Source organism: Peromyscus californicus, unplaced genomic scaffold (genome assembly GCF_007827085.1).
Source record: "Peromyscus californicus insignis strain IS unplaced genomic scaffold, ASM782708v3 Scaffold_7__1_contigs__length_154581171, whole genome shotgun sequence".
Taxonomy (NCBI): Eukaryota; Metazoa; Chordata; class Mammalia; order Rodentia; family Cricetidae; genus Peromyscus; species Peromyscus californicus.
The window spans coordinates 120,499,579-120,514,382 of record NW_026294595.1 but is presented as its reverse complement, the minus strand read 5'-3'; the positions used below and the strand labels follow the sequence as shown (position 1 = coordinate 120,514,382).

Below are 14,804 nucleotides of genomic sequence, written 5' to 3'. Positions count from 1 at the left end.
AGCCTCTGAGATGGAGTCCCCGCAGTGATTAGGGCCCCTGAACGAAGCCAGCTGAGGATGAGGATGGAACTCAGAGTCTTAAGCGTGGCTAGGTAAGTCTACCAATGTGCCACACTTCCAGGGATTCTCAGCTGGTTTGTGATGGGTTCAGGGATGCCCGAAAGGCCAAAGCACTTGTGAGGCAAAGGTGAGCAGGGTCTCTGTGATCCCAACACATTTCCTTCCTGGTTAACTAAGATCAACTTTCACCTTGTCCCTTAGGCTCAGGCAGCTGAGAAAGTCCCACCTAGTATGGGGAAACTCTACACACAAGTCCAGGCAGGCGAGGGTGGGCCAGCCAAGGAAGCTCAAAGGCATTCCTATACACGTGGGTGGTGTGTGCTGGTCACCTGGCATCATCCTCCACTATGTGAGGGAAGAACTTCCTCTGAGGGGCTGAGTCACAATGACAAAAGAACAGGACACACTTCTTCTGATGGAACTGAAGTTGTGGATTGAAGTTGAAATCCTGGAACAATATTGGGACCACAGCTATGCCTCTCTTCATACCATTTCTACATGTGCACATACAGGCTTGTGTGCACGTGTGTGTCTGTCTGTCTGTGCATGTGTGCGTGAACTTGGAGGTCAGGGGACAGTCAGCCTTGGATGTTGTTCCTTAGGTACCTTGCCCTTTTTTTTGTCTCGAGGCAGGAACTTTCACTGGCCTGAAACTTTTTCAAATAGGATAAGTTATCTGGCCATGAACTCCAGGGCCCTACCTGTCTGTGCCTCCCATCTTGCCACCCCTGGAATTACAAGTGTGTGACACTGCACTCAGCTTTTTATCTGGTTCTGGGGATTGAACAAACGCTTGTAAGGCAAGTGCTTTATCAACCAAGCCATCTACCAAGCTCCTCCGACCCAGGCCCTTCACACACTCACACACACACCATTTCTACTTCGATTTTATCTTCAGATAAAAGTGAAGGCTGAGGGCTGGAGAGATGGCTCAGAGGTTAAGAGCACCGACTGTTCTTCCAGAGGTCTTGAGTTCAATTCCCAGCACCCACATGGTGGTTCACAACCATCTGTAATGAGATCTGGCGCCCTCTTCTGTGAATATAATAAATAAATAAATCTTTAAAAAAAAAAAAAAAAAAAGTGAAGGCTGAACCCCACTCACTCAGCCTGTGTGAGCTCTGCTACCAGTGGGTAAAGTGGTTCTATTCAGCCTGAAAGGATAGCTCAGAGGCAGAAGGTGAGGGACAGGTGGTAGGAGGGCAAACCTTAGAGACTGACAGTCAAAGGTTTGGCCTTAGACACAAGCTGCTGTGGCAGAACAGGTGATAGAGAGTTGAGGAAAAGGCAGATACAACCCAAGGGTATGAAGGTAAAACCTGCTGACTTGATCTGAAGCAGGTAACTTAGATCGACAAATTGTGTTTGGTGGTAGCGTAGCTGGATGGTGAGCATCATCCATGACATCTACTCATGAAAGAATGAGGTCCTAAGCAGATGGTAGATGTAGTGGAAGAAGGGTATGGACTTGGGAGACCTGTAAAATATCTGTCAGTACTGGGTCCCTGAAATGGGTAGGGGCAGCTCGGAAGAAAAAGGTCCAGGAAAAGAAGGGGTCATGACGACTGAGCATTCATGGTCCTAAGTCAGGTCCAGCTGGAATGTCTCCAGCCTGGAAGACTTTCTTATATAACTCTTTCATCTTATATAAACTCGTTCATCCAATTTACCCTTTAAATCTGTTGGTAGTCGGTGTACAGATCTGTTACCTAACTACAGGTATCTGGTTACTCTGTCTAGGGCTCCATGTCTCTCCATCTCCCCATGTTTTCACAGTGACCTTATAGAGTAGGAAGACGGTATTTGTCACAGGTGGCTAAGGAAAATTAATCACGGTGCTGTGAACAACTGGAAAACACGTGTGTCCAGCATAGGATTTATGTGGCTTCCAGGATGTGACCCTACAGGAACAATGACCTCGGGCATCCACAGTTATTCCAGGATGGTCAGACCATCTGGGCCTTTTCCACATGCCTCGTGTTCTCTAACCTAAGTTGCTTCCCAAGCCAGGACACATGAGAAACCACAAATCAAAGCTTGACACTGGTGGTCAGCAGCTCTGGTTGAGGGCACATGCTGGGGAGGGAGAGTGTGATGAAGAAGCAGTTGCTGAGTGTCTTTCAACAACTGAGCTGTACAAAACCACAGAGCACTAATAAGCATGAAGGATGATAAGCCTAATGTGGAATTCAGCTAAGGACCAAGAATCGTCATCCTTTACGATGTCTATGGAGAGGTGCTTTACCACTGTATAAGTGCCATTCTGAAATTTAGGTCCACTCCTACCTTCCAATCTCAGCTGTCAAGTGAATATTCACTTCCTTAATAGCGATGTCTCTGGAACCCCAGGGTAGGCTGCCTAGTCTCAGAGGCCCCATTTACTTCTCATCCCAGGGACTGCCTTCTTCATGACTCTGGCTGGCGATGTGCTGATTTTGGTAGTTATCTTTCTTTGCTACCAGACTAAAAGTTCCGTTAAGTCAGGAATGGCTTTTGGTTTTTCCCCAGCTGGCCTGGGTCAGAGCTTGGTGGAATCATATGTGCTTAAAAGACATGGATCCAAATAAAACATGACGCATAACGGAAGAGCCCATGAGGGGCATATCATATGGGCCACTGGATTCCAGCTTGTTATTAATAAATGTTCAAAGGGCATTACTTTATCCATGCAGATAACTCCACAACTAAGGCTGGTGAAGAACACAGGCCAACAGTGTACATCAACGTGAGGAAAGGGGAAAAAAAACCCTACATCAAAGTGACTCATTTACATGAACATCTAACTTAAAGAAAGTATATAATCTAAACTGTGTCAAAAATACAGATAATAATAAATGGTTCAGACATCTTTGCCAGAATTTCCCGAAGGGTCTGACCCAGGAGAGGCAAAGAACCAGGACTTCCAGTGTGCTTAGCTAGCTCATCTCTTCCCTGGCTGACCCTTCATCATATACTTCATCATCTATAACATCCAACAGTATTACCAGCCAACTGCTGTGCCTGCTTCTCCACTGAAAATTAAAAGTAAAAACCACCACTTTCCCAGGGATGAAAACAAACAAACAGACTAAAGCCAACTTTAAGACGGACAGTTCATTGGGTCCAACAGGACATCCTCCTCAGAAATTTTCAAACGTAGTTCGGACCACACTCTATTTCCTTCTTTTGCCTTGACTTTGAAGTCTAACTACTATGTAAGCTATGATTCCGCAGGGCTCCCTGTCCATCCCAGGGTGGTAATTAAGGACTAGCCAATATTTAGGCTAATTTAGGCAATGCTTTGGGATAAAGCAGGGCTTGAGAGACGGTGCCTCTGCAAGCATATCTCAGTGTAAGATACAATCTAGGGTTCTGGGGTTCAGCTCCAGGTCCCCAAGAGACTACAAGACTCACCTCCTCCCATCTGTCTCATGTGGGTCTGATGAAAACTGAGGAAGCCAGTTGCAGATTGAGATTACTTACGCAGACATAGTTTAACTACCTGGACTGAGAACGGAGGTCATTTGTGCCAATATAACTTAATTCTTCTAGGATCTTCTTGCCCATAGAGTCAAGGCAATAAACCAATAAATAGCTTTTCTATTTGCTGCAGGAAATCCGAACATTTTGCTCACTTGGGAGAACAGCTTGCTTTTCAATGATTTACTTAACAAGATTCCCCTCAAGAACCTCTGTCCACCAATTCTGGGATGCTACCTACCAAGCTTTGCTAAAATCCGATCCCATTCTGTTTTGAAAACGGTGGCTTAAAGGACTTGGGACTTGTCATTCAAACCCTATGAATACACTGTCCTGTGGTCCCTCTCCTAGACACCAATACTATCATCCTGGTGGGGCCCTCATTTCAGCAATAAACTCAGCTTTGCTCTAGCAACAAGACGTTCAGTGGGATTTTTCTACAGTCAACCTTTGACATGGTATCAGTCACAATCTCTTTGGAAACAGGGAACACAGATAAGAGCAAATACCTCTTTATTAACACTTGAGGGCTTTAGAATTACTAAACATAAGCACTTTTTTTCCCCCTCAGTAATAAAGCGATAAAGTTTCTTTGGTGTTCCTCTTCTGGGGACAAGGGCTATTGTTTGGAACACCTGACTGTAATACATTTCAAGTGTGCACATTTAATCTTCTTTATTCTACATTTTTTAGGGAGGGGACCATGATTCAGGATTTTGTAAAAGAAATTTGCATTTATTTGACGGTGTAAGTAAACAAGTCAAAAAGCCACAAAAGGGAAACTAATTTGCAAGTAAACCTTAGAAATGATGATCTAATCTTAAATATATAAACTCTCTCTTTCTATACATATACAGATATATGTATAGAAATATATATATCTATATATACATATATATCTATATAGATATATATACACTCTTTTGAAATCTTCCCTCATTAAGCCAGAAAGTTACTTTAGCCCCAGCAATGCCCACATGAAACAGAAAAGTTGTATGGTTTGAATCTTATCTTACCCTTTCCCCACCACAGGAAACCTTTCGGTGTTTGGAAAAACACACCAGGAACTAATATTTAATCAGCCTATGGTGAGGTCCAGGAATCGTTTGTGTTTTTGGTTTGGTTTTCTTTTTCTTCTACACTTTAATGACTCAGTCAGGCGAATACACTGGTCTCACACCATTAATTTTCTGGAAAGCAAAGTCCAGCTTTCATCCTAAAATTGCCCAGCTGAAAAAGCCAGGACAGCTCACCCGGTACAGAGCCTCTCCAGGGTCCTACTGTGGCATCTCTACCCCAGCCCCAGCTAGTGAGGAAGTGTTAAATCACAAAAGCCCCAGCCGGCAGTAAACACCAACCCTGCTCTCAGGCAAGCTCCCCTGGCCCCAGCTGGCTCAGCCAGCAGGCTTCCAAGCTCCAGTCTGCAGTTTCGGGTGCCTGCAGCTCCCCAGGCAGCCACGCAGAGGAAGCAGAGATGAGATCCCAAATCCGGCTTCCTTTTACCTTAAAGAAACTTCCTCGCTTGTCCAGACTGCGGGCCCCCATGGTCCAAGCTGACATTTCCCCCAGCGAGGTTCTACTGCGCGCCCGGGACTCCTGAAGGTAGAGACATTTTCAATGGTTAGTCCAGCCTGTAGGAAATTCCTTTCTAAGCCACAGAACACTCACAACAACAGTCCTGCCAAGATCTTTTTCCGTCAACAACATTGTGCCATTTATTTCCCACCAAAGCCCTTACATCTCCTTTCAGCCCGATTTCCTGCCGCAGCCAGCACTCTTCCTAGACTGTGCCCCACCTCGCTGCCCCACCCCCTCTGCCAGCAGCTGACGTAGAAGGTCCTTAGGACTCCAGGGAGCATAATGATGGCTTTGTGTGTTTGCTTGACCCCATGCTGAAGTCCAAAAGGAACCAATATTAGTTGTCCCCATAATCTGCTCTGAAAGTTTATAGATTTCATATGGCAGATCACAGAAGAATGGAGTTCTCTATGTCCCAGGAAATCCTGCTGTTAGGGGGTGAGGTCAGCATTCCCTCAGTGAGCTCTCCTCCCTGGCAAGCAAGGTCAGCAGAAGGGCACTAGGGAGAAATCCCTCTGTTTTCCCCCTTAGAAGCCAGTGGGGTTGGATGCAGCCCAGAGAGTCACTGTTTACAGAGCTCATTTGTGTAAAAGGATGCATGTAAACAGCTCTGATCACCCAGGGGCTTGGGGGTTGGGCTCACTTTGGAACGCAGAGGAAAATTTAAAGGCAGGATAACAGCATGGTCCTGAATCATCACCAAGACTATCTTGCTTGGAATTTCCCCTCCTAGACCACAGCACAGAAACCAGTAATAGCCACACATAAACTACAAAGCCTTCCACCTTAGCTTCTAAGTTAAATGGGTACACACACCTGGTACAATAGACCCGGCTGAGACAGGTGTGCATTGAGGTGGCAAAGGAAGTCCCCCAAAGCTTTACTTATCCAGTGAAACTGTACAGGTTTAAACAGAAAACAACGACGTGTTCTCTCCCTCCCCCTTCTCCCCGGCTTCCCTCTCCTTCTCAACCGTACACCCGCATCCCTACTTGCTATAACATGCACAGGCCAGCGCACACTGCAGACATGAACAACACGGGAAGTAGGAAGTGAAACATCACTTGAATCATTAAGGAATATTAAAAGTGGTTGGGCTGCAGGCATGAGGTGGGGAGGCACCAAAGCCGGGGGTGACAGAGCCAGCGTCAGACACTGAATGGTGAGGCCGGTGTTAGTGATGGTCTAGTAAGGGGAAAAGCGAAGTCTACCACGGAGCAAGGCACAGGTGTGGAAGCGAGAATCTTCGCAGAGACTCCTTTGGCCCCAAACTGCCTCTCTACTCACGCCCACAGTGAGCTGTTTGGTTGGACTCACGTGTAATCTCGTCTAGGAAAAACAGTCTCTCCCATACCCAGCCTTCCTTCCAAAACCTCCTCTAGTTGAGGTGTTGCTACATGTCTTGGTCACTTGAAGTCTCTCCCGAATTCTGCTGCATTTGTGACCCTGCTGGGATGAAGGCCAGTGTTCCAAAACCCTCCCGGAGAGGTGGCAAGCTTCATGGCAATCCTGCTGACTCCAGAGGTTCAGGTTCCCGGCTCAGCACCTAAGTGGGAGCCTAGCTCCAAGGTTTCTGAAGTCCATCCTTATTAGCAACGTCCATAGACTGGCATCACTCCAGAGGGAACACACAGCGCTGTGTTCAGAACTGGAGCGGGATGGGAACCTTGGGCAGCAGACGATTAACTGTTGAGACCCAGAGACACAGGCACTTTAACAAAGTGTACACTTTAAACAAACCTGAGGCCTGTCATTTTTTTTCTTCTGGACGTTTTCCTGGCAGGAGATTCTGCATAGCCTGGCAATTCAGGAATTGCTAAGAGAGAGCCAAGACTTCATTCCTCATCCAGAACAGTTTCTTTGTTCGGCTCCAGGGTTTTCCATATACAAACCTTTGCTGATGAGCTAAAGCACACAAGGAATTTTGCTTTTGGCAATGAAGTCGTCAGAACCCCTGAAGTCCACTGCTGGCTTAATTAGCTGCTGATACCCGAATACACCTGTACCTCAGGCAGTCCTGATTAAACATCCAGCTGGATTCTGTGGAGCTAGCAGACTGTTCTATTTCTTTAAAGGATGAAGGTGATGTTCTTTCTTATTTGTAATGCTTCTCCAAGGCAAAACATCTTGACAAGTGCCACAGCAGGTACATGTCACATAACGGGAGATGAGGACGGTACCACAGTCGAACCAGACTGGGCTGTGCATGTATGTGCATAGACGTGTATATGGCTTTTGGTGCCTGGAAGTTTTAGTTCATTCGATGCAATGGTTTTCTTCCCAACCCTTAATTTTTCCAATACCTTGTCTCAACATCCATAGCACAATATCGAGGTGACTGGAGTCACGTTTCCCCACTTTTCAGCTCCCATTCTTCCTGCAGATATCATCCAGCAGGGGGATCCCCAAACTACCCACTTACAGCTGGACAACAAAATAAAACTGTACCGTAGCTTGAGACACAATAAAGTTCCTCCAGATTTGGACCGCTGAAGACCTTGCCTGGTTTCTGTGAAGGGTAAGTCATCAGATTCTTGACAAATGAGACCCGTCTGTCTAGTGTTCTCTCTTTGCAGACACCACCAAAAACTAGCAAAAAGCCACTGCAGCAGTTTGGAGTAGCCAGGCCTTTCCATCAATCACTGGAAGGATGTAAATGGAGCGACAGTCGGAGATAGGGGACAAAGGCAGGAAGCAGGTGCTCCTCAGTCTCCCAGAGACCCCGGGCTGGCCCTCTACAGTTGGCCTCTGTGGCTTTCCAGGTGGTTCCATGAGTGACTTCTGAGGTACTGAAGGTCTGCTCTTGAAAGTGCAAATGACATCCATGTCCTCTGGCTGGGTGCCAGCTGTCCTGGCAGCCTGCTGAACAAGAGTGCTCCAAGTCCTAGGAGTCACCTGGGCAGGCATTGAGGACACCACTTCTGCCTGGACATGGCCACAGGCCAGCCGCTGTGAAGTCCAATGCAGAGACAAAGGCAGAGAGAGGTTCTGATGTATGGCTGGCTGATTAATGGAGCTCTTCAGTCCAGCAGGCTTCCATCTTTTGGGCTCACTTGCTGGGGGGCAGATCTGGGAAAGGCTGAAGGCCTGGAGCCTGCAGTCATGTATTGTTTAAGGACAATATGGGATATGTTCTGTGTGAACATCATACATGGTCCAAACACAAACTAAGATGACTACTGAATTGCATGGTGACATAGCCCAGGGACCACAGCCCTGTGCTTGGTCTGTTGCTGACAGAAATGCTGCTATGTGGCATCTGAGCTATTGAGAGGCAGGCTTTTCCTTTCATGCCTCTCTTTTTCCCTTCCTCTTAACTTATCCAAACGGCATCCTCTCTATTTGAAAAAAGTAAGAGGACATTTATGGTATACAATATAATGTTTTTTAAATCTGTAAACACTATGAGTAGCTAACTCATGCCAACTGGCATGTCTGTCAGCTTGTGCTTGTTTATTTGGGACAACACTTACAAGTCTCAGCAGAGTTCAATCTTTATTTCCCAAGACAGGATCTCACTATGTAGCCCTGTGATGTAGAACCTGCTATATAGATCAGGCTGGTCTTGAACTCACAAAGATCCATCTACTTCCACCTCCTGAGTGCTGGGATTAGAGGCACGTACCACCATTCCCAGCAAATAGTCATTACTATTACATACAGTCATCGTGTTGTACAATCGATCTTCCAGATTTGTCTCTCCCGTCTGACTGACATCTTGTAGGCCTTGCTCAGCCTCACCCTAATCCTTTCTCCCCTGCTATTTACTTGCTTTCGGTCACGAGTGCAAACCCCACCACGGAACAGCAGATGCAACAGTCGGAATCTATCACTCACGGTCAAGACGAAAACAAACAATTCAGGGGTTAGAGAGGTGGTCCAGTGGTTAAGAACACTTGTTCTTGCAGAGGACCTGGCTTCGAGTCCCAACACGCACACAGCGGATTACAACCGTCTCTAACTCAAGTTCCAGGACACACACGATACAGACATCAGACATACATGTGAGCAAAACACTCTTACATATAAAATAAAATAAATAAATCTAAAAAAAGACAAAAAAGAAAGACAGAGAGAAAGGAAGGAAGGAAGGAAGGCATACAGAAAGGAAGGAAGGAAGAAAAAAAGAAAAGAAAGAAAGGAAGAAAACACATAACTTTGCAAGCCCTGAGTTCCTACCCCCCAGATCTAATCATAAACAAAAATTTCTACTCAAGAGCCGGGCGGTGGTGGCTCACGCCTTTAATCCCAGCACTCGGGAGGCAGAGGCAGGCGGATCTTTGTGAGTTCGAGGCTAGCCTGGTCTACAGAGCGAGATCCAGGAAAGGCACAGAGCTACACAGAGAAACCCTGTCTCGAAAAACCAAAAAAAAAAAAAAAAAAATTTCTACTCAATACTTTTCTTTTAGTAGCTGAGGGAAGCATAATAACTTGGTTTATCTTAGTAAATAAGATCTCATTATTATAATTATTTTACTGCCAAATGACTCAGCCCAGGGGACCAGTTAGGGTAAGTCCAAACCTGACCAAGGTGCCCCCCCCCCAGCCCTTTAAACAGCTCCTGCTGTGGTGGGCCTTTCTCCCCTGGCTTTTGTCTTCTTTGAGAGCATGGGAGCTCCTGTCTATGTCCTGGAAAGGTCTCTGAGCATTTCCATAACTGCCTTCATATTGCCAGGGATTTTTCAAGTTGGACAGGAAAATGTTATTCCAGATTCTGGCTCAACAATTCAAGTTATGTGGATTCAAAAACAGTTTTCAGTGTTTTATCTTTTACTCAGCAGTTAAACAACTTCTCCTTTTTTTCTTTCTTTTTTGGAGACAGGGTTTCTCTGTATAGCCCTGGCTGTCCTGGAACTCTATAGACCAGGCTGGCCTCCAATTCAGAGGTCCACCTGCCTCTGCCTCCCGAGTACTGGGATTAAAGGCATGTGCTGCCACCGCCCAGCTTTCAAACTTGTTTTTTTGAAGAAAAGCTGTATCTTTTGTTTTGTTTTAAGACAGACTCTCCCAGTATAGCCCTGGTTGGCACTGAACTCTCAATTTTCCTGCTCCAGCCTCTTAAGCAATGAGATTACAAGTGTTCATCATCATACCCAGCTCTTACATGGTTTTGAGAACATGAAGACTTTTCATTTTCAAGAGAAACAGGGGCTGGAGAGGTGGCTCACTGGTTAAGAGGGCTTACAGTTCTTGTAGAGGACCTGGGTTTGATTCCCAGCAGCCACATGGTGGCTCACATCCACCTGTGACTCAGGTCCCTGGGGGGATCTGATGCCCTCTTCTGACCCCCATGGGCTCCTTCACAAACATGGTGCACACACACAGTAGTCACAGACACACAACTGGCAGGAGTAAGCACTTTCCTTTTACTGTGTGGATTTTAGGGATCCAACTCGGGTCATCAGGCTTGGCAACAGGCACCTTTACCCGCTGAGTCATCATACTGTCCCAGGAAATGATATATTTTTAAAGACACAGGCCTTGTGGGCGGGGAGACCTATGTATGTATACCGTAGTAGCAATCTTACACTGTGCCCCGTTCTAGAAGTGTTGGTGGAGAACATCTCTGACACACTGTCCTCATTCCAGTATGGCCACAGCGCTGAGTGTTTTAGACAGCACACAAGTTCTTCAGTTCACCAGAGCTCATGCTGGCTTCTCTCACTTCTGTGCTATGTGTGAGACCACCCTGACACCAGGGCACACCCTGAGGAAGACCATAAACTGCACCTTGTATCTGATGTGCCACCTGAGTGAATCTGCCCACCACCTCCCCTCTGCTGAGTGTGCCCCGGATGGACACTGACTCAGGCCAGTAACCAACTAGTGGCTCTCAGATGAGTAGGCTCTTCTGCTGAGGAGCTGGAGAGGCACACAGTAGGCACTAGAAAGCTGGATTTGGCACATGTAACAGCTCAGCGCATGGGAAGCAGAGATCTGGAGCATGGGGAGAGAGTAGCATGAATGGATATAAGAGGCCCCTGGACGATAGGGGCAGGATGTGCACCTGAGTCTTGAGCAGTCCGATAGACGCATATTCTTTGGCTAGAGAAGCCACGGGGGACTGAGGCAACCATGGCTTCTCAGGAACAGGATGAAGTTGAGGATGTTATTCTCGAGACAGGTCTTTAGTGCAAAGATGTTAGAATAAACTAACAAAGGCTCTGGGACAGAAAAAGGCCCCTTGACAAGAACAGCTTATGATAAAGACACCTTTGATGAAGATTTCATCAGAGCCCTGGTCAGTGCCTGCTCTTCTGTATGACTGCAAATGCAAGGAGACCTGCATGCATTCATCCTCATTTTCCTCCTCCCCCTCCCCCCTCCCCCCTTTCTTTACCTCTTCTCCACCACCCTGCTCCCTCTTGGTTCAGAATTAGATCATAGGATGCAGTCACGGACATTGGAAGATGTTTTTGCCCTGCTTTTTAAAATCTGGTCTTTGTGATTCTTGAGGAAGTTTCAACTCCATGTTTAATAAACACAAATATTTTCACTGGAATGATCCCAATACCAATCACTTCTTACAGAAAATATTTTCTAGAGCAAACTTCATTAGGTCATCTTAATTACTTGGCTAATTTTCTTATACAGTACAGTTAACATGCTTAAAATCCCTCTTCAGCTCTATTTAGTTCTTGCATCATTTTCCTCTTTTTAATGTCAATTGTTAAACTATTGAAGAATATATTTTATTCTGGTTTTTTTGTTGCTGTTGTTTTGTTTTTTTGTAGTGCTGGATATTAATCCAGGGCCTAATGCCTGCTTGTTAAATGTTCAGTCACTCGCTGCACCTCCAGCTTATGTTCTTATGTTCTACATGCTTAATAGTTTTTACTTCCATGTACAGGTCTATGATCCATATCAAACTGGCTCTTGTGCAGGATATGAAGTATAGAAAGTTGAGAGGATTTTTCCACACAGAAATTCATTTAATTTAAAATTTAAAGAGAATAATTTTAAGAACAAAGTACTCTTTATTCTTTAATATTTTTATCTTATTTACTAGCAGCCTTGTTATTTATAAGAAGTAATGAACAGATTGAGTTTAATACATAAAAGTGTCCTGCATCACTGGGAATGGTGACACACATGTTTTCCCAGCATTTGGGAGACTGAAGCTAGAGGAACCAGAGTCCAAGTTCAGCCTAGCCTACTTAACTATATCCCTCCCCTCCCCGCCCAAAAAAAAGTCCTGAGTCAAAACATAACTCCTATCACTCAGAAGTAAGGAAAGAAGAATATCATTGCCACATAATATACATAATTTAGTACCTGGGAGCAAAGAGGGTCTTGAATACCATGAACTGAGTTATGTTGGGTCTGAATATGAATATCTTCCCAGACAAAATGTTCATGGTTTGAAGGCTTGTTATTTAGCTTGTGGTGCTATTGAAAGGTGACTAGATCATGAAGACACTAATCTCATTAATGCAATTCACAGCTGAATGGAATATCAAGAGGTGGGACGTAGTTGGAGGGTAGAGCTTATCTCTAGCTCACCCCCTCCTCTCTCTCTGCTTCCTGGCTGCCAGGAGGTGAGCAGCCAATCTCTATGATGCTCTTCTACCATGATGTTCTGTAGTGCCAGGGGCCTAAAGAGAAAGGGGCTTCTGTCTTTGAAAAATCATTTAAATTTTGGCAGAGCAACAAAAAGTCACATGATTGCTGCTTCCTCCTCTGTCTCCTCCTCCTTGCTAACTGGATCCAAGGTCTGTGAAAATAAACTTTCACCAACCCACACACTCCACCCACTTTCTTCTTTTTATACTGTGTGTATTGAGGATTTAACAAAACTAGAAATTTATCATTAAGACATTTATTCTCCCCTTTAAATCAGTAAAGTGCTGAAAAATGTTCAGCAACTGCCTTGCTGGGGACTCAAAGCCCCAAGTTTTAACATTTGCTTGTTTTGTGGTATAAATACTGCTACCATAGCTGACTCGAACCTTCCAAAATGACTTCAACAGACTGGCAAAAGACACAGGAATTTAATAATCAGCTCTGGCGAGCAGGCAGAACCAAAGCCAGTGCACCATTGCACTTCACTCACCAAGTCTAGGCCACAAAGTCTCTGAAGAGGTTTCATAATTTGATTCTTCAGACACTGAAGTAGTAAACTATAGCAAATGTCGGAAATTAGATCCGAAGCCTGAGACCATGCTTTATCCACAAATCATGTATTTGTCACCAGTTGGACACAACTGCTTCTGGCTATTATCCTAACCAAGTTAAATGGTGCCATTAGGATGCCTTAAGGAATTCATGTGTTTAGTCTGTTATCTTAGGCTTTGTGAGTTCCATTTTCTTAGAGGTTAGACCAGAAGACAATGGGAAGCCTATCTACTTATTAAAAGTATTACTGTAGGGGCTGGGGAGATGACTCAGAGGTTAAGAGCAATGGCTGCTCTTCCAGAGGATCTAGGTTTGATTCCCAGCACCCACATGGCATCTTACAACCACCTATAACTCCAGTTCCAGGGGATCTAATCTTCTATGGGAACTGCACACATGTGGTATAAAGGCGAAATATCCATATACATTAAAAAAAGAAAGCAATACCATAGAGGCTGGAGAGGTGAGTCCATGGGAAAAGTGCTTGCTGCCCAAGTGTGAGGACAAGAGCCTAGATCTCTGGCACCCACATAAATGCAAGGTGGGTGTGGTGGCCCATCTGCAATGCCAGGAGAATTGGGAGGTACAGACAGGGGATACCAGGAACAAGTCAACTAGACTAGATGAATAGGTGAGCTCTGAGCTCAAGTGAGAGATCCTGCCTCTACACATAAAGTGGAGCATGATTGAGGGAGGAATTCAACATCAACCTTAAACTCCACATGCATGCACACTCATGTGCATCAATACATACAAACATGCATGCATATACACATGCATGTACACAACACACAAATTAACACACCAATAGGACTCTATTCCTCCCTCATCTATGTTTCAGTTATTCAAGGTCAACTCTTGTTTGAAATATTAAATAGAAAATTCCAGAAATAAACTGTTTATACATTTCACTTTGTGTACCATTCTGCACAGCATGATGGATGGATATCTTCCTACCTGGGACTTGCAGTATCCAGTGCCCCTGTGTATACCACCTGCCCATCTGCCATTCTGTAGCTGCCTTGGTTTGGAGACCAGCAAGTATATTCCAGTAATTCTTACTTTATTTAACAATGGTCTCAAAGCATAAGTGATCCTGGCAACTGGGATAGACCAAAGAGAAGCCATTGAAGTGTTGCTTTTAAGTGAAAAAGTGAAGATCTGCAGCTTATCACATTAAACAAAAATCAATACATTTTCTAATTGGGAAGAAGGGGGAAATGTGGTAATTTTGCAGTCATATCTCAAAGTGCAAAATCAATGGCCATAGCGTGTGATGAGTGCTTAGTTAAGACGGAAGAACAGCTGGTGCATATATGGAAACACAGGGCACACACAGGTTCTCTGTATGTATTTAGGCATCCTTTAAGGGCATTTACTTAGTTTTGTTCACGGTTGCTGTGATAAAATACCCTAACATAAGCAACCTAGGGGATAAGGGGTTTGTTTTAGCTCATGATTCCAAGTTAGAGTCCATCACTGCAGGGAAATCAAGGCAGCAGGACCTTGAAGTAGCCAATCACATCCACAGTCAAAAGCAGAGAGAAGGATGCGTGCATGGCTACTGCTATGCTCCTTTCCACTGTTATACA

The 14,804-nt window shown here is 45.0% G+C and overlaps 1 protein-coding gene across 6 annotated transcripts in view; it reads right to left on the bottom strand.

Moving 5' to 3' along the window:
* Rin2 (Ras and Rab interactor 2) overlaps nt 1–14,804 on the bottom strand; it is a 212,056-nt gene that overhangs the window by 95,156 nt on the left and 102,096 nt on the right. For 4 of the 6 annotated variants that reach the window (XM_052724316.1, XM_052724314.1, XM_052724315.1 and 1 more), the window contains exon 3: nt 5,023–5,115. Coding sequence is in view for 3 of the 6 variants with exons in the window: in XM_052724310.1 (XP_052580270.1) it covers nt 5,023–5,079 (57 nt within the window). In the remaining 3 variants the exon portion in view is untranslated. Of the gene's footprint in view, nt 1–5,022; nt 5,116–5,257; nt 5,521–6,414; nt 6,665–14,804 lie in introns of those variants that run through there. The other 2 variants (XM_052724313.1, XM_052724312.1) reach the window with 2 other exon arrangements.